This window comes from Micropterus salmoides, unplaced genomic scaffold (genome assembly GCF_014851395.1).
Source record: "Micropterus salmoides isolate LMB-PRFRI ecotype aquatic unplaced genomic scaffold, ASM1485139v1 Ms_hic_scaffold_1, whole genome shotgun sequence".
NCBI classification, from domain to species: domain Eukaryota; kingdom Metazoa; phylum Chordata; class Actinopteri; order Centrarchiformes; family Centrarchidae; genus Micropterus; species Micropterus salmoides.
In genome coordinates this window covers 46,644,827-46,669,116 of record NW_024040040.1, presented here as the reverse complement: position 1 = coordinate 46,669,116, position 24,290 = coordinate 46,644,827, and the positions used below count along the sequence as shown (strand labels likewise).

Below are 24,290 nucleotides of genomic sequence, written 5' to 3'. Positions count from 1 at the left end.
TTCACTGTGACGTGCCATGTTACCACTCCTGCCTAAAGACCTGCTGTAACTCAGCTTCAGGGAGGTCAATTATTAACTAAGACGTCACATTCCTAGTGCTGATTCAGCCGTTCTCTTGATCCCACCCAGACACAGATTTAAAAAAAAAAAAAAAAATCTTTCTAGAAGTTTCCAAAAACTTAATCATCTGCACAAGTAGTTGTCAACCAGCACCATGACTGGAAGTCACAGCAAACTTGACTGCTAGTTTTCTCCTGGTCTTCCCAAGTCCACGGCTTTGAAACAGTTGAAGTACAGTGCAGATAAGGTGGCTGTTAAGAGGGACGGCCCAGTGCTGCCCAGACAAGACTGTTGTGAAAGATTTGAGCTCGGAGAAAGAATGCAATGACAGGCCTGGACCTGAACTTCCGCATTAAGCAGGAAGAAGTTACTCAGAGAGCCAGATACAATCCCCATCAACACACACAAATCTGCCTGTATGCCTGTTTTCTGGGGTTGAGATTTGTTAGAGAATTATTTTGATGTGGAACTGATGTCCATGAAGCGGGTATCTTGAAACTCACTGGTGAAGCAAGGATTAATACATTTGAAAAGGTGAGTTACATCTCTGTTAAGTCGGATGTAGTACCTTCAGTTAACGGTGTACACCCATAGCTGCTTTCCTCTGAGCGTACATGACCGACTGTTCTTTGTTGTTTTTAGCTGATTGTGCCTCTCTTCTCCAGCTTCAACAGTTTGTATTTAACTGGAAGTGTAACACGGACAATGTTTTTTAAGACAGACTGAAAATCTTAGACATTCTGTCAAATTATGTGATTGAAAGCCTCCTCCTTGATACAGACTTTTAAAAGTTGTTAAATTATGTACAAAAATTACATAAAATGGTTAATGTCACCCAAGATATCTTTGTCCTCATATGATAAGGCTTAATTAGGTTACTGTACAGTGATAAGGCAACCATTATTCATAGTTTAATATGTTGAAAAGGATGTTCTTGTCTGCTTTCCAAGTGGGTGGACCCGACGACTCTAATTTCAGTATGCTGTATGACTCAATAACCACATGAAACCGATAGGCTTTGTCTCCTTTTTTAAAGCTAATGGTGCTGTCAGTTGTCCCTGTTGATAGGAACATTTTGTGCATTTGGCTTTTGAGACGAAATTAAATCACAGAAAAATGCACTGAAACCTTATCATTGCAAGCGCCCATTTGGAATAACGGTGCAAAAACCATTTAGCTGACAAGCTATGTTCTTTCTTTGACTGCTGTCAAGCCAGGAAAGGCTGCAATATATGTTTAGACAGACTGTCTAATGCAGTGACTCATGTGCAGAGGGGATATTGTTGTTATAAATAGCATGAAGGATTATTTTTTCCCATGTAAATATAACCTGTTGTTGGAAATTAGTGTCCATGTTTGATTTCTACAAAAGCACAAACTGTCTTCAGCAAATACAGGTATAATCTTTTTTGTATTGTTAAAATGTCAGTTATGACTCCTGGTTTTTATGCCCTGCAGCGTTTTGTTTCTGCTGCCGAGCCTCTAATTTGCCTACTTTGCCATAGAATACATGTAGTTGTGTAAACACATCTGCCTAAGACCCAAATATCGATATTTGATCCGAGTAAGAGAGGGAGTTTCTGTATATTATGGTAAACATGCTGTGCTTCGATACGGCCACTTAGAGTTGTTGTCTGGTTTCCATTTTCTCACCTGAAACCTGAGTTACGTGAGGCTAAACCGTATATTTCACATTATGTAGGGGGGAATAGTTTTCTGGAGGAATGTAGAAGTCACTTGCATGCTATTTGTTTTCTTTTTTTTTTCTTTGCATAACAGAATTACAGTGCTGTGTTTTCACAATGAGTGCTGGTTTGTAACGGCACCAGATTTCATGCCCGAGTGTTTCCAATAATATTTATACATGCTGACAAATCATATTTTCTGAGTGGTTTCTGGAAAGAAAATAGAAATGGTGCAAAGAGGCAGTGACATATGTTGGTATCCAAAGTAATGTGAATATGAATCGTGAATTTACTTTCTTACAGTAAATGCAGTTAATGAAGGGCAATGAAATGATCCCATTATTCTCTTCACCTCACTCTACAGAGGTCAACCTAGATTTGCCACCGGTTTGCAGAAACATGCTCGATTAAAAAAAAATATATGCTCACTTCCGAGCACTTTATGTGTCAGTAGTGCTTCTTTTCAAATAGCGCCACTTTCTCTTCTAATTATGAAGGTTCTTCAGTATTACTGATACAAATCTTTTGCAAACCCTGAGCAAAAGCTAGCTGAGGGGTTGAAAAGAAGACTGATACCACTCTCTCATGTCTGTACACAAAATTAAAGCTTGAGCCAGGAGTAGCTAGCTTAGCTAGCTTAGCTCTGTTCAAAGATTTTTTTAAAAATCAGTCTACCAGCACTTCTAAAGTTCACAAATTAACACTTTATGTCCAAGCAGCAAACTCTGGGTTTCGAAAAGTAAAGCCGATGCAGAAGTGCCTTTAACCTGCATTCTTTCTAATGGCCAGCAGGGGGGCGAATCCATTGGTTGCAGAGCCTTTGGACAGAGGCAGGCTAGCTGTTTCCTTTATGCTATGCTAAGCTAAGTTATTTGCCTCTCTCTCACTGTATGAGAGTCGGGAGCGCTCCATTTAGTGCATTTGGCCTCTAAAAGCAGCTGCCAGGAGTGACTTGACTGGCAGTCATTTTTTACTTGTGTGATTTTAAAAATACACAGTGTTTACGTGTTCTGTGTTGCTTGTTTGTGAGAAAAGGCCTGACGGGGACCAAAATCATACTGTAATTGTTAAAGGGAGATCTGTTTGTATTGCGGTTGTCATAACACCAAATAAAATGTGACGCCACAGGGAGAAAATAATTAAGCAGTGGTAATAATAGAGATTTTTTTTAAATAATGAGACCATGTGCTTTAGTGTTTTATGTCAAGTATTGCATTTCTGTGAACGCAATCGCTTAACACAACATCAGTGTGCAGAATATCACATGAACCACACACCAAACGATAATAATGTTTTCAGTTCATTACAATATGAGATAATGTGAGTTCAGGAACAGTTGCATAAAGTTTGCAGGTGGGTGTTCATGTCACCATTTCCTATATGATTTCAACATGCATGAGGCAGGAAACTTACCCTTACTCTTTACCACTTCCTCCTTGGGCAAACCATTTGTGTAAATGGGTGGAGGAGTGGGCCCACATGCTACGACAGTTAGAAAGACCCACACAAACACATGTCACATATAAATTGTTTCCTAACACTCATAGGAATGGCGTCATTAAGGAAAATACTTTGTGCAAAACCATCACACCCAATGTTTTTATCAAATGCATCTAAGGAATAAGAAGGTCCATAGTTTCTCATAAGCTTCAAACTGTACATGCAAACCGTGTGTTCTGGATCAATGCTGATCCATTTGACATTCAAATCAGAAACGTCATGTCACAGTACTTGTTTCCTCCACAGTGTGAGTAAGGGTTTGCCTCATGTGTCTTATGCCGTTTTTTATTAACTCTGCAAATGTTTTCTTTTTCCTTGACAGATCTTAACATTTACTAAACAGATTCCAAACTGTGCAGTGAGTCATACTTTGTTAGAGATAATATTTTCATATCCAATGTACCATAACAGCAGAAAGAAACTGGAGATTTGGTTCTGTAAACAATTCTTTGAGGGAGAGAAAATCTCATTGGTCGAGTTAAACAAATGAGATTAAGGGGTGGGCAGCGCTTAGAAAACATTTTTTTTCTAGGTTAGTGGCTAAGACTAAAAGGGAAGTCTAAAATAATTGGTTGTGTGTGAAGCCAGAAGTGTGCAGTCATAGCCCATACATTTATTTTACCATAACTTTAACAACACCAAGCCTTTACCCAACCCAGCCATTTCAAATATAAACCAGAGCACAACCATATTCAACATCATATTCAAATAAAAGCATTTAATCATTGCGCAGATTAAGCACAGTCCTTCACAGTACTACAGAAACCACACTACATCATCTGGGTTAGCTGGTGGGCCTTCCTGCTCTTACATTTTCAAGATAACCTAGCTCATAGCTAAACTGTACCAAGATAATAAATGATTAGTCTTGAGTGAACAACAAACAAAAAGCTTTTTTTTTAGTTTCAAACTTTATACAAAATATGTGAATGTGAACTAAGTAGTATCCCCATCTTTGTGTGCCATCATATGTAAAATACTATTAGATTTTGACATAACAAGACTACACTGAGTCTACAGCCATGTTAGCAGCTTTGGGTGGATGTGCACAGCGGTGCTGTGATCTAAATGCTAACATATTCATAATAACAATGTTAACATGCTGATGTTTAGCAAGTAGTGTTCACCATGGTCACCTTAGTTTAGCATGCTAACATTTGGTAATTAGCATAAAACACAAAGTGCAGCTGTGACTTGTCATTACTGTTGCAAGTATTTGGTCATTAACCAAAGTAATTGGAGACATGTAAATTTTGACCTGATTAGAAAAGGTCAGAGGATCGTAGTCATAAGGAAACATCACCTGGAAACAATGTCTGTACAAAATATTGTGCCAATCCAGCAGTATTTTGCTGGCAAATAGTTGACTTAGGAAAGTAAGGAGATCACCAAAGTCAGTAGGATTTAAAATGGTTATGCAAAGTTTCATGGCGATCCATCCAATAGTTGTTATGATATTTCAGTGCGGACCAAAATGTTGGACTGACGTACTGACTGATCATTTATAGCCACAGAACCATAGACAGAAGGTGGAACAAGGGAGCTCTCTTTTAAACACTAGTGAGGGTGGCTTATTGGTTATGAGGCTCCTCCAATAACTCAGAATTGGCTAGCTTTGGTTTATGTCATGGGACTTACGTCACGTGACTTACGTAACATTGTTAAGGTCCGGTACTCCTGACGCTCAGCAGTTACAGCAGCCATACTTTCCGTTGAAATGTCCTAAATCAGAATATTGTACCCTTACTTGCTCATTCACTGTTGCGCATGCAGGACCATCAACGTGCAGGGGAACTGTACAGCAGTTCTGGAGTTAGTGAAGTGAAAACCTCAGCATCACTGTACTGTGACTGAATGAACTCCCACTGACATCTTCCCACTACTGGTCCTGTTCCAGTGTGAGAAAACAGGGCCTTTGTTTTGACTGCACATTCTAGCCCATCATAACATTTACTCTGAGAAATGGGGATTCAAATGATACATGTGTGAGAGACAGCATATTGTACATAATTACACATGGAAATCTCAAGTGAATCTTCAGGAGTTGTTTTCAGGGAAAACACAGCTACCCCAGTCATTCTACAGGCTTTTTTGCTACTTTGGACTGAAACTATGAAGCTTGATGATGCCGACATTTCACGTCATGCATCTGCAACTGGGTTAAACGACATAAATCTGCAGCAGTCAGGCGTGTGACTCTTGAGACTTGATCAGCAATTTATAGCTAACCACAGTAGCAAGCATACTTTATACTGTTAGTGGTTTCTTGGTCATTACTTTGTCAGCATACATACAGTTTGAAATTAATTGTTTTTGTCACAAACGTTGAACATTGTAAATGTGTAATATGAGTGCATGATTCAACACATAATGCTCTTTAATGACATTATAGGGTTGTGGTTACTGATAGTAGAAGTGAGCTGCAGGATGGATTTAAAATAAACTGGAACTTGTGCAAGACTTGTTTAATTCAGTGTTAGTGTAGCATTCAAAAGCAGCATGGTTAGAAGACAACTTGAAGCAATATCACATTCTCTAGTTCACCACAACAAGTTCTGGCAAAACACGAATGCCTAGAAGGTGTGCATGCATACTTTTCTTCCTCCAGTCTGGGTTGGAGATGTTTTAAAAGATATCATGGCCTCAGGGCACAAATGTCAGAGCAACGTAGCAGTACTGTGTCTTACCACTGGCTGTATAACATACATGTGTATTTAACATTTGTTTCACCATGCAGATGGCTTTTAATTCCACATATTCCTCCACTGTCATGACAACCATATCCAATCAATGCTGCGCCCTTTTTTCTTTGAGTGTTTTTCTGTGTCTGACACTTCTGTTGTTCCTTTAAACAGATGGAAGACATTGACGCCATGTTCAGTGACCTGCTGGGGGAGATGGACCTCCTCACTCAGGTGAGCTAAGGCAGCTAGAAGACATAAACAACTATGACAACTATAACTATAATAACTATGAATAGTCTTACAGTTTATTTCACTTCACTGCACATGTTTAGACTTTTACTTCTTCTTATTTATTTATTTGTTAGATATTTCATAACTGCTGACCTGTGCAGGGTGTACCCCACCTTTCGCTTAATGTAACTGGGGGTCACATAATTCTCCCACCTTATACCTTAAATACACATTTCTTCTTTAGAGACAGATGACAAACTCACTTAAACCCACCATCAATCACAGAGACACCCTAGACAGGCAAGCAGGACAGACACAGCGGGGGGAAACACTTTTTGTGGTCATCTAACAACCATAAATTACACTCCCTTTTGGAGGGGAGGTCAAATGGCAAACTCCTAAGCCAGCTAGAGATTACACAACTTTTTCCTTAGTGAAAGGCCCTGCTGATCACTTTGATGTTGCTTTACAGCCCACCACTCATTTTAAATCACTTCCATTTTGCCACGGAGGCTTAGTATTACACATTGATGTGATACCTAAAACATATGGTAATGATACACGTGTAAACATTCTTTCTTACATAATGTTTGGGGACAGTTTATGTTTCACCGCACTCAGTGTGTGTTGTGGATTAACTCGCTGAGCCTCTGGGGGTCTTGTGGCTGTACAGATATTGTACTCATGCTCCTTGTTTGTTCTTCCCTGCAGAGTCTCGATCAGGAAACTGTACCTCCTGCATCTCTCCCCAGCACCCACAAGGAAGTCAACTTCTCCATTGGCTTCACTGACCTGAATGGTGAAATAACATTTTGTCTGTCATGCTTGTGTGTAGAACTACTGCACCAGGACTTGCACTGCAGTTACACAAGTGCAGGATTTATCACACCTTTAATCAATTATCTGGAAAATTGCTTGTATAATCAGTAGTGACGTAAAGAGGTAGAAAAACAGCACTCAGTTGCTCTGCTGTATATCTGGCTACTGTTCAAGAGGTGATTTCAGACGAAGATTGAGGTCACTGTACGGGCTAATTACTCCTGCTCTGGGTTGTAAAACAAGCAGGTTAATGTTGAAGCAAGGTTACAGCATCTGTTGTTATTAGCACTCTACTTTAAGTGTCCTTTTCTCTGTCTTTTTAGCTTGTATGTCATTTAAGTACTCCAGTCTTGTCAGATCAGGTCCACAAATTAACTTACAATTGATCACAGAACAAACAGTGGTGTTTTCTAACAAGACTAAAATTCTACAAGCTAGTAACTTTCAGTGGTGAGTTAAATGCTAATATAAGCTTATTTTTGTTGTTGGTCATCGGTGCTTATTTATACTTTATTTATACTCGTCCCTCCTTTGTTCTCCTGGTTCGTAGCTGTTATGTCTATTTCTGTGTAAGCACACTGAGAACAATATAAAAAACTGATTCAAAGTACTTGTATGTGAACTTCCGACAGTGGTTCTCAAACATTTTCTCATCATTCTTTCCCAATAATGCTGATTCTGATTCTAAAATTATTGGAAAATTGATATTTTGACTGGAGGATGGCACTAGACTAGATGAAAGGTTAAAGGCATCACCAAAGTTATGATTCATCCTGAGGGTTAAATGAATGTCTTTGCCAAATGTCCTAACTATCCATCCAATAGCTGTTGTGACATTTCACAAATATCAATCTCACAGTGGCTCTAGAGGAAAAGTCAGGGGCTCACCAAAGTCAGTAGAATTCATCACCCGGGGACCACAAACGTCTGTACAAAATGTCACGGCAATCCATTCATAACTTTAAAAATAAATAAAGTTTATTGTAAATGTTGCTATTACAGTCTAGACCACCAGTCTAGTGGTTGACCAACAATGGCCACCAACATGGTTGCTTTTAGAGCCATGCTGCTAGTGTGTATACAAATGCAACCTTTATAAAGACATAAGCAAAACAAAAAGGTTAATGAATCATCTAATTCTTCCGGCCAGCCTGCGCTACCAGCCTTTATCCATTATGGAAGACAAAGGACGATGCATGAGGAATAAAATGAAACAAAATTCTTACATTAAGTTGTTAATGCCTTGTTTAATGAAAACACAAATAAGTTATTGCCAAATAAACTGGTTTTCTTCACCAGAGTCCCTCCATGAACTGGAAGACAATGACTTGGATGCACTCATGTCTGATTTGATGGCTGACCTCAATGCGACGGAAGTGAAACTTGCAGCAGAGATAAAAGGTCTAAAGGTGCCATCACCGCCCTCGCCAGACCTGCCGCCACCACCTATGGGCCTGAGCACTTACCCTGCCTCGTCCCTCGCTTCCCCAACACCCCCCACGAGCAGAACAAGCAGCACTGTTAGCACCCCGGCCTCCTCCGCCAGCTCCCCTTTACCACCTCCGCCTTCTCAGTCTACAAAGCCTTCAAAGGTGAGTCAGCCAATGTACAGTTTATAAGATAAGAGTAGCATCTCTGCAAGTACCTCTCTACTGGGAACTGGTCCAAAATACAAGAAGTAAGAGTTTTAAACAAGGCTTGTCAGAGTAATAGAGAGTTGGTTTTGGTTGGTATGGTTTCACAGAACATGACACTTATTGATTTCTGTGTATTGTGAGGTTCTTAAACTGTAATATGCAAAGAGAGACAATAATGTCAACATCTTCATTTTATTGGTGCCATGACTTGGTTGAACATGAGAAAGCACTTCCTGAGCCATGCGTGATAAGACAGTAGTATTACCACAAACACATCACCAGTTCCCAGAATATACATTTCTGGTAAGTTGTTTTTGTCTTTGTGGAACTGGAAAGAGCGGGTTCTCTCTTATGATAGTTGGACAGTGAGATCATGGCAAAGTTGTTTCTGGACGGAGGCATCTGTTACAGTTACGGAGACTCGTGAGGCGGAACAGCCGAGAGTCTGTCTGGAACAGATCAAACACATACAGGAAAGACGTACAGGAAAGAGTAACAGGATCAATACCAAAGGTTGGAAAAGGGGAGGTAAGATGTAGCAGTGGCAGTGGGGGGCAAAGCCAGACGGGAGCTTATTGCTTTAGCAGGACTTGTTACCTCATCCTTCTGAGGTAAAAACACCAGCTGTGCTGAGGCAGAGAATGTGTCATTGTTAGGTAGAGGTGTAAAATTTTATTAAAACTGCACCTGTAGGCAGGATTTTAATGTAAAATCACACCCGATTTATAAGCCAAAGGAAAAAGTATCATAATCCTGCAAACTGAGATCTGGTAGATTAGATGTAATGTCCAAAATTAAATTCTTGAATGGACACAGTTATCAAATTATCTCATTTACCTTGAGCACAATCTTTAAGCAAAATCTCAACATTTTTGGAAACATGGTAGTTTGCTTTTTTGCTGAGTGTTAGATGAGCAACAAATTAGATTAGCTCAGCATAAAAGGCTGGAAACAGGAAGAAACAGCTATCCTGACCCTGCCTACCAGCACCTCCTCACTACTAAAGTGTTTTATCTTGTTCATTTAATCCTTACACAAATTAAAGTGTAAAATTAAAAGTGGTTGTGGTTTTTCTTCACTTCACTGTGACAATTAGACTCAAGAAAGTTGTTTAGCACTCATAGTTTCCCCCTGTTCAGTCTTTATGGTAAGCTAAGTGGCTGTTGGCTGTTCACATTCAACATACAAATGTGACGAGAGAGGTCTCAGAATTGTCTTCAGCACAAATGTAGTACATAATTATATATGGCACGATCATATAATCTATTCTTTACTATAATACAACTGTCTCATTTCATGTTATTATTTGTCCTATTTAGGAGGAAATTGAGGCGCAGATGAAAACAGACAAAATCAAGCTTGCTCTTGAGAAGCTCAAAGAAGCAAAAGTGAAAAAGGTAAGACGAGCAACCACTAAAGTGTACTCCTCTGATCCTCCATCCACTGGCAACAGTAAACTTTAAAGACATAGTGAATTACGGCTACAAGGACATCACTATAGAAGCCGTAATGTTCAAACACACTATGGCTCTTTTCTTTTCTCTTGGAAGAAGCATCAATCACAGTAATTGATGTCCACTTTCATCCAGCCAACATCCTGCAGGACAGCACGGTTTCCTCTTTGGGTGATATGTGGACACTTTCTCATCTTCAAAGAAGTCAACAAAAGCACAGACAGACGTGGTCTTGCATGCACAGCTTCACATCAGGACCTGCAATTTTACACAAAAGCAAACTATATTTTTGTGCCATTTGCATGCCGTATTCCATTTTAGCGATGTGACTGATGATGTGATTGACAAGTTGTGCAACTAATGGCTTGACTGAGGCGTACATGGCATGACTGCATTAATAGACTGTTAAGATAGTAATTATACATTTTAAGAAGTTGTCTAAAAATCTAAAGGGAACCACCGAAAACAGCTTTTCCAAATTGCCATGTGTGTGCAGATATGAGGAAACACAGACCACCAGCCACTTTCACAGAAACATCTGTTGCAGGGTTGTTAGAAGCAGACAAGCAAGGTGCACTCTGAGTGGTTTCAGCCGACCCGCCTGCGGTTTAGGCCATCAAGTTTCAGATAAACCCACTGATTCCAGAGCATGCTTTTGACATGCATCACATATTTTGAAAATACTTTCCTTGCATGAGGAAATACTGTCCAGTGACATTTCATTCAACCACATGCCCATATCGTCTTCCAAAGAAGGTCGAGACCGAGCAACATGTGATCTAAATCCTCTTGCGATAACATCTCTGAAAAACCACATTTTTATGACACAAGGCATGCGACTGGCCGACCTTGGTTCTGTGAAACTCCTCAGCTTCCCAAAAGCTGGATTTGTTTCAGATGAGAGGAAATGTGAAGCCATATGAGCCTGTGAGGAAAGCACTGCTCCGCTCCAGAGCAAAATTAAACTCAGCCAACAACAACAAAAGGAGGTGCTAACACTGCAAAAAGAGACAAATACAATGGAGAAGAAGTGACTAAAATGCTAAAGACGTTCAACAGAATGGAGAGAGAGAAGTGCTGATGCTCCAGCTCTCCTAGTAAAACTAACATTAGGAAACAGAAACAACAATTTACTGTACATACCCTGTAATTATACTGGCAAATAAACAAGCTGCATGTGCTTCAAGGCTTGATTTGACTTCAGAGACACCTGCTACTGTCCACAACATGTTTTTAACTTCAATCTGTCACACAGATGACACAGGAATCCTCATGCTACAACAAAACAGCTAGCCTCGCTCTGTCCAAATAAAAGTTAAAACATACCAGTACCTCTAAGACTCCCTTATTAAAATATTATATCTCATTTGTTTAATTGGTACAAAAACTAAAAAATGACAAGTTGGTTTCACCTTGGTGAGCTAAGCTAACCGGTTGCTAGCTTTAGCTTTATGTTTATGTACAGACATGGGAGCGATATTGATCTTCTCATCAACTGTCAGCAAAAAAACTTTGTAAGTTTGATAAAATACAGCAAAGTAAAATAAAGTATTTTTTTCCCCTAACAGTTGGTGGTGAAAGTGATGTTGAATGACGGCAGCTCCAAGACTCTGATGGTGGATGAGAGGCAGACTGTCAGGGAAGTGCTGGACAACATGTTTGAGAAGACTCACTGTGATGGCAATGTGGACTGGAGCCTATGCGAGACCAACCCAGACCTGCAGCTTGGTGAGTTACTGCAATAAAGCATCTAAAATACTGTACCATGTGGTTGACGCTACACGGTGCTGTGACTGCATCTAAGTAGTACCTTTCATGCAGGTTAGTGCAATTCAAACATTGCATTACATATTACTAACAAACTGATAATAAGCCTAAGGAATATCTATAAGAAATATTTACAGTAAAACGATTTGAACCTATTACACAAAAATGAGAAATGATTAAGGTGAATGATAACTAGGACCAATAGAAGAGATGAAAGACAATTAAATTAAAATATATATGACGACAAAAGACAACACATCCATTTTAAAACAAGATTGTAGTTAAACAAAAAATGACAGGAAAGACTTTAATTAAAATGTGTTCCCTTGTTCGGGTCCTAGTCAGCACTTTGGCAGAAAACTATATCTGATTTTATAATTTTTTGGGGGGGGGAGACCAGAAAGGAGATAATTGCAATAGTCTAGTCTGCTGGATCTAAAAGTGTGCGTTATTCCCTCAGTATTGCTCAGAGTGGTACGTTGTCACACTTTAGTTATGTTTTTGAGATGATAAAAAGCTGATTTAATGACATTCTGCACATCAGAAGTTCAAGGTAAAGATGAGTTTTCTTGCCCGTTGGCCTGTAAGTCCAAGATAATTCAGTTGTGTGGCTAGTTTCTCTCTCTGAGTGGTATCCTGGTTGAGCTGTAAAAAAAAAAAATTGTGACTAATGTCAAAAATGTATCTGCAAACTGCATCAACAGGTTCAGAAGACACAGCCACATAAAGCTGTGTGTTATCAGCATAGTTTTGAGATATGCGGTGTCCTCAACACATATAGATATATATGTCAGTTTTTGAGAACATTGTGACTTATGGGAAATGAAACCCTAACCCTGGCAGCGCTGGCAACAATTACCATTGCCATTATGTGTTCTCAATAGTTGATATAGTGCCATAGTGGTTCAATCTGTGGTCACTTCATCAGAGACGTTGCTGTTTTAAACACCTTGTGACAAGTTAAGTATTTTCAAGGGGGAATAAAAAATCCTTTGGCGCACATTTCCAGCAGCAGTTTGGAATAAATCAAAGAACTTGGTGGCTAGAATAAGCAAACTACTGGTGATACTGCTTTGGTTAATTTAGTGCACAAACAGCGCAGCAGTAGGTGTGAGCTGGGCAGCAAATATATCAACAGAAGCAGAAAAAATGCAGCAGAGGTAATGTAGACTACAACTTTAACATAATACGCCATCAGTGTGTTTTTTTATGAATTGTCACCTAAACACACACACACAATGTGCAGTGTGGGATATTTCATTCAGGTCCAGATAATGGAGAGTGTTTTTTTTGGCAGCCACACTGCAGCGAGCTCACAATGATCCATCCATCTCTTTCTCCCTCCTCCTTTTTTCCTGTGCTCCCTCTACCCCTCTCTGCCTTACATACACATACAGTGTAGACAGGTGGGTTTAATTTGCTGTAACGGACGCTGTCAGTCATCCTCCCTGTCATTCGGAAATAGAAGCCTTATGATCTCAATCCTCTGTCTGAGCCGTCTGCTCTATATTTACTTCAGCTGCTGGACTTCACCGATTACACATTCTCCGGCCGCTCGTTACCACCTATTTTTTCTGTTATAACAACTTCATCAGATTGTAACAGAGATAATTCATACTGTTAAAGAAGCAGTCTTATATATCATGAACAGGGAGTCATTTTGCTCTGTCCTGAAACTGTTTTAATGAGAAAATGGTGGTAAAGTCATTAACCTCTGTGAGAAGTCAATATTATTTTGCTTGAAAATTGTGTTAAAGTAATTTCATATGCAGGTAATTTTAGCCATGAAACACTAAATTAAAGGATAAAACTGGAATTATTCCATATTTTTCCTATTTTAAATAAATTTAATTAGAAGACCAAAACCAAGAATGTGTTTGTCCATTTTGCAAGACCCGACCCTGTCTGTGACTCTAAGCCCAAGCTTATAAGTATTTCCAGCAGCAGTATGTGGGATTGACTCTCATAAAGTAATAATACAGTGATAAAGGAACATGTGAAATTATGAGTCTCATGTTAATAGTTTTTGGACAACAACAGAGGTCTACTGTCATAAGATGTAACATGTTAGTAAGATCACTTAATTGATAATGTCGGTCTTTTCACAGGATTTGTTGACAAAATAGGTGTCATTTACAATTAGGACACTGGGGACTTTCCCTTTTTGAAAGCATTTGTCAAACATGTTCTGAAAAATAGCTTGCAACAAGAATTGTTGACTAACAAATGAAAATGCTTTGTGTAAGGTTTATTTGCACAATGAGAAAACATGCAATGCGATGTAAATATAGTAGATACAAATGTGCATTGTCCAAAAAAGTAACTTAAGCTTATAAAAACAAGCTAATGATTACTGCATTATATTCCATTTATATTTTGAATCACCTGTCACCTGAATTTTGTGTTTCCCTTCATATAAATAAAGACATTTCCACCATAAATTGGTGCAGAAAATGTCTCCAGAATGCAAAAAATTAAGTGTTTAATGCTTACAGTCTTCTGGGTGATGACCCTAGGTCTCCTTTCTAATGCTAACAACTTCTTCCAGTAACTCACAAGCAAAAACCCAAACTAAAAGCAGATTTTTCTAGAGCTGACTTTGTAATACTGCACATCACACAGGCTCTTAAACCCACTGCCTGTACAAAACAAATGAGGAAATGTGTGTTTCCCTTTGGCCAACACAGTTTATTTTTAACTGAATGATAGCCTTTGTTTAAATGTGCCGTCTGACGAAGCCATTTAAATCATGTTATCCCTGCAGCATTTCTTATGTTTAGATAATTTGACTCATAAGCTTAGGGATGGACGCCTTGGTCTTGTGTCATCTCTGACTAACTAGACAGCTTGACAATGGAAACTGAGTTAGTTCCTTTTCAAATGCCTGTGAACACCCACCCCACCCAGAACATGTTACTCTCTAACTGCTATACATTTTTGCCAACCTTTTAATCTTTATCAAGAAAAAGTCAAGGCAAGTCATGCCCAGTAAACGCTCCACGAAGCTCAACAGCAACGCCATCTTCAAACAAATCCTCACTGTTAAATTGACCCATGTGCTCACCATGCACACCACCGAAACGCATGTGGTTAATGCAGTTCAAAGCGATTTTTACTCCTTATAACTCGCTCTAGCAACAAAGTCACACCATCCATTTAATTGTAATAGTCAAACTATGGACTGGAACCCTGGCAGCAATTTATTTAATGCCTACCTCTGCCTCCGCTGGTATCCTGTAATTGAGGACCATGGCTAAACTACAGCCAAATGCCCAGGACATGATGGAGATCTATGGCACTGAGTATGTGGGTGGGCAGCGGGGAGGAGGAGGTGGAAAGTGCCTTTAATGTGTTTTCGAGGTTTAGTGCCATTTAAAGTCATTCCAGCAAATGGGGAGGCTTGTATTTTATGGAGCCCTTCCTTAATTCATCCCACTTGAAATAGACAATCGTACAGCTGTGAAACTGACTTTGAACCAAGCTCAGCTGATGTGATAGAGCATTTGTGTTGACATGTTTTATGGCACAAAGCTTAAAAAACAGAGGGGACATTCAGAAAATAAAGTGAGATTAAAGACTGCGTTTGATCTGGTTTAAATAATTATGTACTGTAGACTCAGTGTGAGAAAGTAAACTGCCATGAGTGTTTGAATGTGCTGAGAAATGATCTTTTATGGCTGATAGAGGAGATATTTGCCGTGTTTACTGCAGAGGTAGAAAGCGAGCAAGTACATTTACTGTAGTGTAGTACTGTACTTGATACTTTACATTGACTTTGTAAGACTTTTTGTAGGACCAATGTTATCATTATCATATCACACTTATTTGAGGTTTTTTTTAATGGTCACATTATACATTTTAAGGCGCAGACCAAATACTTATTTGTGTCCTTTCAGGGATAAGGACTTGCTGACATTTTGAAGGATATTAATCTAGCGTTGACCCCACAGACAGCCACTAGTTCCTTTGCAGATAGACATTTTGCATGATGTGTCAAATCCGCTCAAAACTATATATAGCAGCTGCTAAACTGAAGTATGCTTTCAAGACAAAAAATTCTGAGTCAATACAGATAGATACGTAACAGTATTAAAATGCAGCTTACACATGAACTTATATACAATTCCATACTCTTAATGAAAAGGGTCGTTCTTTTACTTTGATACTTACAAACAGTTTGCTGACAACAACTTCGTACTTTTACGCCAAAAAAACTTTGAGCAGAACTCTTACTTGTACCATTGACATATACATCAGACTAAAAGATTCAGATACTGTGTTTGTCTGTTCAGGAGACCCACATGCTGCCTTGAGGCCCTGTGTCTGTGCTTGTTAGGCTCATTCAGTAATCTATCCATGACTTGTAATGTATTGTAGAGTATTTTTCCACAATGATACTTTTGCTTAAAACCACTATGTGTACAGTATAATTAGAAAGTTTCAGACTTTGGCACCAACTAATGGTCCCAAATTATTGCACGAATGTTCACTAGGATTATTTCATTTTTCTACAAACCAAAACTTGTGCTGTTAGAGTAATTTGAAAGATGCTATTATCACATACAAATTTAATCTGAATACGATATCTGCAGACATCTAAATTAGCTTTTCTTTTGTCAGAACGGACGTTTGAAGACCACGAGAACCTTGTGGAGCCTCTCTTAGCTTGGATGAGGGACAGCGAGAACAAAATCCTCTTTCAAGAGCGGGGGGATAAAAACGAGGTTTTCAAAAACCCACAGGTTGGTCCCCTCATTGTATGCACCTTTTATATATCTCTCTGAACATTATACTGAGTGAATATGTCCAACAATGGGTAGTTCCTTATTCTTGGCCTTGGTTTGTGCAAATTCCACTAGTATCCACATTGTTTCAGCTCAGCGCCATCTGGCAATTTTCACTGTTGAATTGTTGTGTGAATTATGATATGTCTTTTCTCGATGTAGGATGACCTTTTACATTTATGTCCACACTGTAATATATCAGACAAAACAGCTTCAGGCAGTAGACATCAAGATCTTGGCATGTTTATTGATATAATGGAAACCCTTTATAATCTCAGTTTTTAATGGATTTGGTCTGTTGGCAATGAGAAAACAGCCCATTTGGAAAAAATGACGAAATATTCTCGTTTTTAAAGTACTCCATCATGTCTTCCACGTCCCCCAACAAAAGACAGATCTGTTTTAATACAGTATGTCCTGATCAATTCACAGTTTTAACTTTTGACAAGAGCTACAAAAATAGAATTCCCCTTCGGACTTTCTCTCACCGCAGTGAAAAAAAACATAGGCCCAGACTATGATATGAAATCACACTAGCCCAGTCACAAAGGGACAATGAGCAGAATGCGAGGGTTTTTGAAAGCGGATTATGATGAAATGTTTTTAATTTTTTTCTGCTGAGCATGCCTATGTTTTTTCTGATATTTAATGTGTGTAAATTTGACTTTTCTAGATAAATATAGGGTTAGAAGGATTGTAATAGGATGTATTGTTGGATCTCTATAACAATCTAGACCACCTCTATATGAAAAGTTCAATGAGAAAACTTCTGTTATAAATTGGCGCTATATAAATCAAATTTGTTAAAATTCTTAATCTGTAGTTGTTAAATCATTGAGGCAGCATTCAGGTCAAATCACTCACAAAATGAGGATAATCATACATTTCTGAGGACACAGACATTTTAATTATAGGACTAAGAGTCTACAGCCATGCTAGCAGCTCTGTGACTGTACCCATGGGGCACAGCAGCGCCTTCAGCTAAATGCTAAAGTGAGCATGCTAACATGTTCAAAATGATGTCAATTTTAACATCTTTGTGTTGAGCAGGTACAATGTTTACCATGTCCACATCTTACTTTGGTGTGCTAGCATGTTACTACGTACTTAGCATTAAACTAAACAAATCTCATAGTAGATGTTTCACTTGAAATGTCAACCTCATTTGTGGAAAATATCAGATCACCAAAGCCAGTAGGATTCATCCTCTGGGGAACAGGAATGTGTGTACAAAATTTCATGGCAACCGAGGTATTTCAGTCTGGACCAAAGCGGTGGGCCGACTGACCGACCTACAGTCGGACATTGTCATGCCTAGAGCTACAACGCTAGCATGGGTAGAAATTGCCAATATAGTGGCAAATTGTCTTAATCGGACTTGCTGTATTCATTAATGAACTTTATATTTTATACCTGCAGAACTTTTATCTATGGAAGAAAGACAAGAAAGCTCTCAAAGACATAAAAGACAAAGACAAGCAAATATTAATACAGGTAAAAAAGTTTTTTTTTTAACTCCTGCACACAAACCATGACTGAAATAAGTTTTCTCAGTAGGAGCTCCTCTTAGTAACCCCTTTCATCCCTTCTGCGCCTGCAGGAGAACTTCTGCGGGACTTCCATCATTGTGCCTGATCTCGAAGCAGTGCTGTACCTCAAAGAAGACGGCAAGAAGTCCTGGAAACAGCGGCTCTTTCAGTTGAGGGCTTCTGGAATTTATTACGTGCCCAAAGGGAAGACCAAGGTCAGGGGTCAGAAGGGGACATCGTTTTGTGGCAAAGTCCAGACAATAAACACACATTCAGATAACAGATAATACTCAGCTAACAGCTAATCCAGAACACATTCATTTGGGATCAAGCAAGTTGAACTGCAGTAGTGAAAGTATAGATTCACTGGGACTACAAAGTGTGCAGTCTTTCTGCTTTTTGAACCACACTCTTGTTTAATGCAACGCTGACTATACAGCTTTTGCTCCCTGCTGGATACCTACAGTATAGTCTCTTACTGTATATCAAAGATGTCTGTCGTAAACAGGAAAAAAGAAACAAGCCAACAAAGACACTACAGATCAATTTATAATCTAATCCCTTGTTTCTTTTCAGTCGTCCCGTGACCTCGTCTGCTTTGTCCAGTTTGACAATGTAAATGTCTACTATGGCAAAGACTTTAAGAGCAAATACAAGGCCCCAACTGACTTCTGCTTTGTTCTGAAGGTAAGTCTGCTCTAAAGTGTTGTTGTCTCAATAAATATAATTATCTTGAAGGGTCCACACCCTTTCACTGTGGACCTGACAAAAAAGAGAAACTGCAACTTCCCCTAACAGTGATGCTAAAGAAGAACATTTCACAGAAACACTCCCACTGCATGTTTTAATATTTGGCGTTATGAGGCACATATCAGATAGTATACTGCGTGGTGCATGGGTTGGCAATGCAGAATTTTTGCATGGTGGTTTCGAGTGTATGGTCAGCTACACAGTGGCTGGCTTTACTGAAAATGTGAAATGCAATAAATAGTTTAATATGAAGAAGTGAAAAAAGACAGTTTTATCCAATTACACGGAAAGAAGTAGCGAGACACAAAACTAGATAACTTTTTAAGCAGTTCCTCATATTTCTTTAAAATAAATTACTGTAAAATCACCATGTATTTAATTAAGAGTACTTTCAAAGTGAGGATATTAGTAGTGAAGAGAGCTACCTACAGTACAATATAAGAATATAAGACCAAGAAATGCTGAGTGATGTGAAAAAAAGGAAGAATTAGATGGGTTGATGGTCAAACTTAAAGGGATGTGAAAGTCCACTTTCTTTCCTTTCCTCTATCGTGTCTGAGAAATACTAGAATCAGCAGATACCATTAGACTTGGATCAAAGCAAAAAGAGCTTAGAGAAGCAAAGAAACTCAATTACCTCCCAGTGAGAGACAGAGGCCTTAAGGTTTGAGACTATAGGGGGCACCTGGCCGAGGGAAATGGGAAATGATCTGTCAGAGTGGACATATTGGAAGGCTAGCCAGGTGTCACATGGTCTTTGTCGTTGTTTTGGAATTACACAGTAAACTGGGTTAGATGGTGATGAAGATTGTACAAAAATAACCAAAGCTTTTTTCAGCTAGTGTTTAGTAAGGGTGTGTTTTGACATGTTGGTTGGTTGTTGTTTACGGACTGCCAAACACTGCAGCGACTCAAAGACGAAAGCAAAACAGTTTGGCTATTATGTATAGAGAGGAAATGCCTGAGGTGATCACTAATACCATCCTCTTTATGTACAACTGCTATTATGGTGGAAAGTCAAGTTCCTATTCAGGGGGAAACAGTTGACTGTGGGATTAATGTTAGTGCAGTACAGTATGCATTGCACAGCAAATATTTTTGTGATCAGCAAGATCGTGTACACATACTTGCATAAATCCATCAATTAAGACTAAGTGAACATCAAACATCTCCTAGATTACACTGGATTACAGGATGCACACACACAAAATGTAGTTTTCTGGTTTCTACTTTGTCAGTTCAGTTCAGAAGTGCTGACTGAACTATTCAAAACAACAGGAATTGAAAATACAACATCCATTTAACTGGTCTTGCCTGTTAACACTCACTCTGCCCCCTTGTGGGACACTTTTGCACATGTGCAAAAGGATGTGTAAACTGTCTCAAGTAATGTCACTTGATGTTGTAGGAAGTTGTGAGACCACCTAGTCACCTGATGTAAAACACAGAATAATCCAATCAATGAGTTAATTAAGGCTCTCAGTAAATGGATGTTGTCTTTCTCTGAATATACTAATGTACTAACAAAGTAGTATTTGGCAAACAGCTACAAAGGAGGAGGCCACAGCGCCACATGACACCAGAGACTGCTGTTAATGTAATTTGGTCTGTCATTGATCAGCTTATTTAACATTTAGCATGAGCTATACTGAAGGCTGTGTAGGTGCAGAGTAGAAAAATGTCAATGTGAACTGCATGTTTACCTTCAAAGTTTTTATGATGTCTTAGTCTGTATAGCACATTTGAAATCTAGCAAAGTAATGTGTAATTAACTGAAAGTGACCACTCCTTTGCAATTCATGCAGTATGTCAGCAGTATATCAGCTGCAGTTATGATAAGGTAACTAGTAACTGTAGTAGAATACATTTATTTATTTCCTTTTCTGTTACCCTCTGTTAATAACTCAGGTACACTGATCAGACACTATCACCTGTAATGCTTTTGAATTAGCTTCTATGGAGCACAGTACATATGTATCTGTTGTTGTATACTGTACTGTATATCTTGTATTAGCTGAATCTGTTTTAATGTCTTTTATCAACTTGCCTCCTGTCGCTGCCTCTTGGCCAGGTCTTTGGTTGATTTATCTGGTTGAATAAAAAATAAAAAAAGGTAACTAGTAACTTTAGTAGGAAACAAGGTTTTTTACAAAAGACCATTGACAGGAATCTTAATCCACTGTTTATAACCATTTTTTACTAACCTGATACCATTTGGATGTGTCTCCACAGCATCCTCAGATCCAAAAAGAGTCTCAGTACATCAAGTACCTGTGCTGTGATGATGCTTGGACCATGAACCTTTGGGTAACCGGAATACGAATTGCAAAGGTAAATTTAACCAGCTCTGCATTTAATAACAGGAATTAATCTCCAGTTGACCAGAACTCATGGTCTGTGGTGCGTTTCTTGCACTTCCAGTACGGTGTGTCTTTGTATGAAAACTATAAAACAGCCGAGAAGAAGTCTGTTGTTGGCTCTACGTGGACGACCCTCAGCACCCCGTCGACCTCCAAGCCATCGACACCCTCACCCACCATCAAAGGTAGCACAACACACGCAAGTGTTTCACTGATGTGACACAATGCAGGTGTATATTATAGTTAGTACAGACCTTTTGCTTGCGCTGTGTTTGCTCACGGTGTTTCTCCTTCTCTGCTAGCCAAATCAACAAACCAGGCCAATGGTCATGCTCCAAATCCTCAACCAGGACCTGTTTCTAAGGTATAAAACTCTTCATTAGGAGTGAAACTGATGATTACTTTCATTATACGGTATCTCAAAAAAGTGAGTACATGACTCACATTTTTTTAAATATTTGATTATATCTTTTCACGTGACAACACTGAAGAAATGACACAATGCTACAATGTAAAGTAGTGAGTGTACAGCTTGTATAACTGTAAATTTGCTGTCCCCTCAAAATAACACATCACACAGCCATTAATGTCCAAAGCACTGGCAACAAAAGTGAGTACATACCTAAGTGAACACCGCTCAGGGGTGTACTCCCTTTAATGAGATACTGTATATTTATCTGTTCATTATTGTTTAGTCTATAAAATGTTAGAAAATAGTGGAAAAAGCAATAGTTTTGTATTTTGTCAAAAGCAGCAAATGTGATAACACTTTATTATAAGTTGATATGTAACTATGAATTCATAGAAAGATTCCTGGAAAGGATTATAGATTTTGATAGTAAAAATAGGGAAAATAGAGAAACTGCTCAATTGGTACACAACTAAGTTTCTCTAGTCAGCTAAACATGCAAAAATGTGACATTTGTCTATACATACAAGGGAAAAGGGAATAAAATTAAACAATAAAAAAAACTATATTTAACGAATATTTAATTTACAATTTTATAAAGGAAGTTTGGAAAGCAAAAATAGAGCTGCAGCGATTATTCGATTAGTCAATCGATCAGTCTTTTGAGAATCATCTCATCTTTACAGTAATTTTTCAAGTAAATATGCAAAATATTCTTTGTTATCAGCTTCTCAAATGTGAATATTTGCTTTTAAAATGCACAATTTTTCAACATTTTACAGGCTATAAACAATTTACTTTATAAACGATTATTCATTTTATATATATATATATAAAATGAATAATCGTTAGTTGCAGCCTTAGCCTAAACACAACTAAGTGAACTCAAATTGCTGTCTCAGAATTAGTCTCTCTTTTACCTACAATAAGTACTACATTACATACTTTTCCCCCCCAGGAAACCTCCTAGAGACCTACAGACCCATAAAATAAAGCATTACAGCAATTTCTGATATTTGAGAGGCTGGAACCACTGAATGTTTTTGTTTGATTAATTATTTAAAAGGTTGGTACAAGGATTCATTATTGCATTTTCATAAAGTTGGAGGACTCATAAGAGAACGATGACTTTTGACTTTTAGTGCCTTGTATCAGTCAAGCCAAAAGAAAACCCTCCTACATTTCCCATAATGCCACAAATAGAAAATTTTCACTATGGATCCTCCCTGCCTTGGTTAAAACATTGTTAAATGTGTCCACCTCCTGTACATGTTGTGTCAATATGTCATATTCTGTCTTTTCAGGACATTGGAAATATCCCACCTCCACCTCCACCCCCACCACCCACCAAGATCCTTCCTCCGCCACCTGCAGACCCAGCCCTCCATCCTCCGCCTCCACCTCCTTTGGCGGCCAAGGGTTCCTCAAAACCTGGCCTCCCCCAGCGAAACTTGCATACCAATTTCCCTCCACCTCCACCTGTAATGGACAACCTCCCTCCTCCACCGCCGTCTCCACCCATGGACAGTGCCCCACCAGACTTCCTTCCACCCCCTCCTCCTGCCATTGGCTTTGGTTCATTGCCACCTCCTCCACCGCTGGTGAATTCCCTACCACCACCACCACCACTTTGTTCTAGAGGTATGGACCACTCTCTGCCTCCTCCACCACCAGATCCAGAGTTTTTACCACCGCCTCCGCCAATGTTCACAGGGGCTGGAGCCCCCCCTCCGCCTCCACCGCCTCCTCCGCCTCCATCTGCTGCTGCTGCCCCAAGAGCAGCGATGCAGCCTTCTGGCTCAGTGAAGAAGATGCCTCCTGCTCCGCCAAAGAGGACTACACCATCGACGCCTGGAGGAGGAGGTGGTGGTGGTGGTGGTGGAGACTTCATGTCAGAACTAATGCTGGCCATGAACAAGAAGCGTGGGGTTCATTAGCCTGAGCAAAGAATTTGTGGAGTATAAATAAAGTACGAACTGGGCCTGCAGGACAACCAACTTAACCCTTCATCAGCCTCGCTTTGATTTCAGCAAACAGCTTCTTTACACCCACAACAAAACTTAACATCTTCAACACAAAGCTAGCAGAGATCAATACAGATTTCATCTTCCAGAGAACAGATGGCGATCCATCCATCCTTTGTGCTTATCCATTCTCGCATGAATCAAGTGAAAGGTTGATTATACTTAAAATATATATATTAAAAAAAAAATGCTGTCATTGAACTTATACTTAAAGACTGTTTACTAGAATTGTACATATTGTCATGTTTGTATGGAGGGCTATAAATATTATAAAAACACTTTCCCAGTTACTTGGGCATATACTGTACAGTGCCTAATTACTGTGGTTTGCAAATGACTGTTGCCTTAATAAATCCTTAGAATTCCTGGTGGCATAAGAAATGAGAACATCATTTCTTCTTATTGGGTCTTTTTTCTGTCATCATTATACAACCTGCTGCCATTGGTTGTTTAACAACACACAGCATATGACGCATGTCTATCTAAAAGCAACAACCTCCCCGTAAACCAGCTTATAATCAATTGCAGTCCTTGACAATGCTTTACTGGGCCTAGCCTCCATTGTGTTGCTCTGGTGTGTGCATATGGTCCAATGTC

At 39.1% G+C, this 24,290-nt stretch overlaps 1 protein-coding gene across 1 annotated transcript; it reads left to right on the top strand.

The window, feature by feature from the left end:
• Positions 1–228: 228 nt before the first annotated feature.
• Positions 229–24,078, top strand: LOC119912216 (amyloid beta (A4) precursor protein-binding, family B, member 1 interacting protein). Its single transcript, XM_038731316.1, has 14 exons — positions 229–594; positions 6,101–6,160; positions 6,872–6,959; positions 8,279–8,571; positions 9,936–10,013; positions 11,639–11,798; positions 16,458–16,579; positions 18,041–18,115; positions 18,222–18,365; positions 18,727–18,837; positions 21,133–21,231; positions 21,322–21,445; positions 21,563–21,624; positions 22,974–24,078. The coding sequence occupies exons 2-14, from the start codon at positions 6,101–6,103 to the stop codon at positions 23,604–23,606; spliced, it is 2,049 nt and encodes a 682-aa protein (XP_038587244.1). The 5' UTR covers positions 229–594; the 3' UTR covers positions 23,607–24,078.
• The last annotated feature ends 212 nt before the right edge of the window (positions 24,079–24,290 follow it).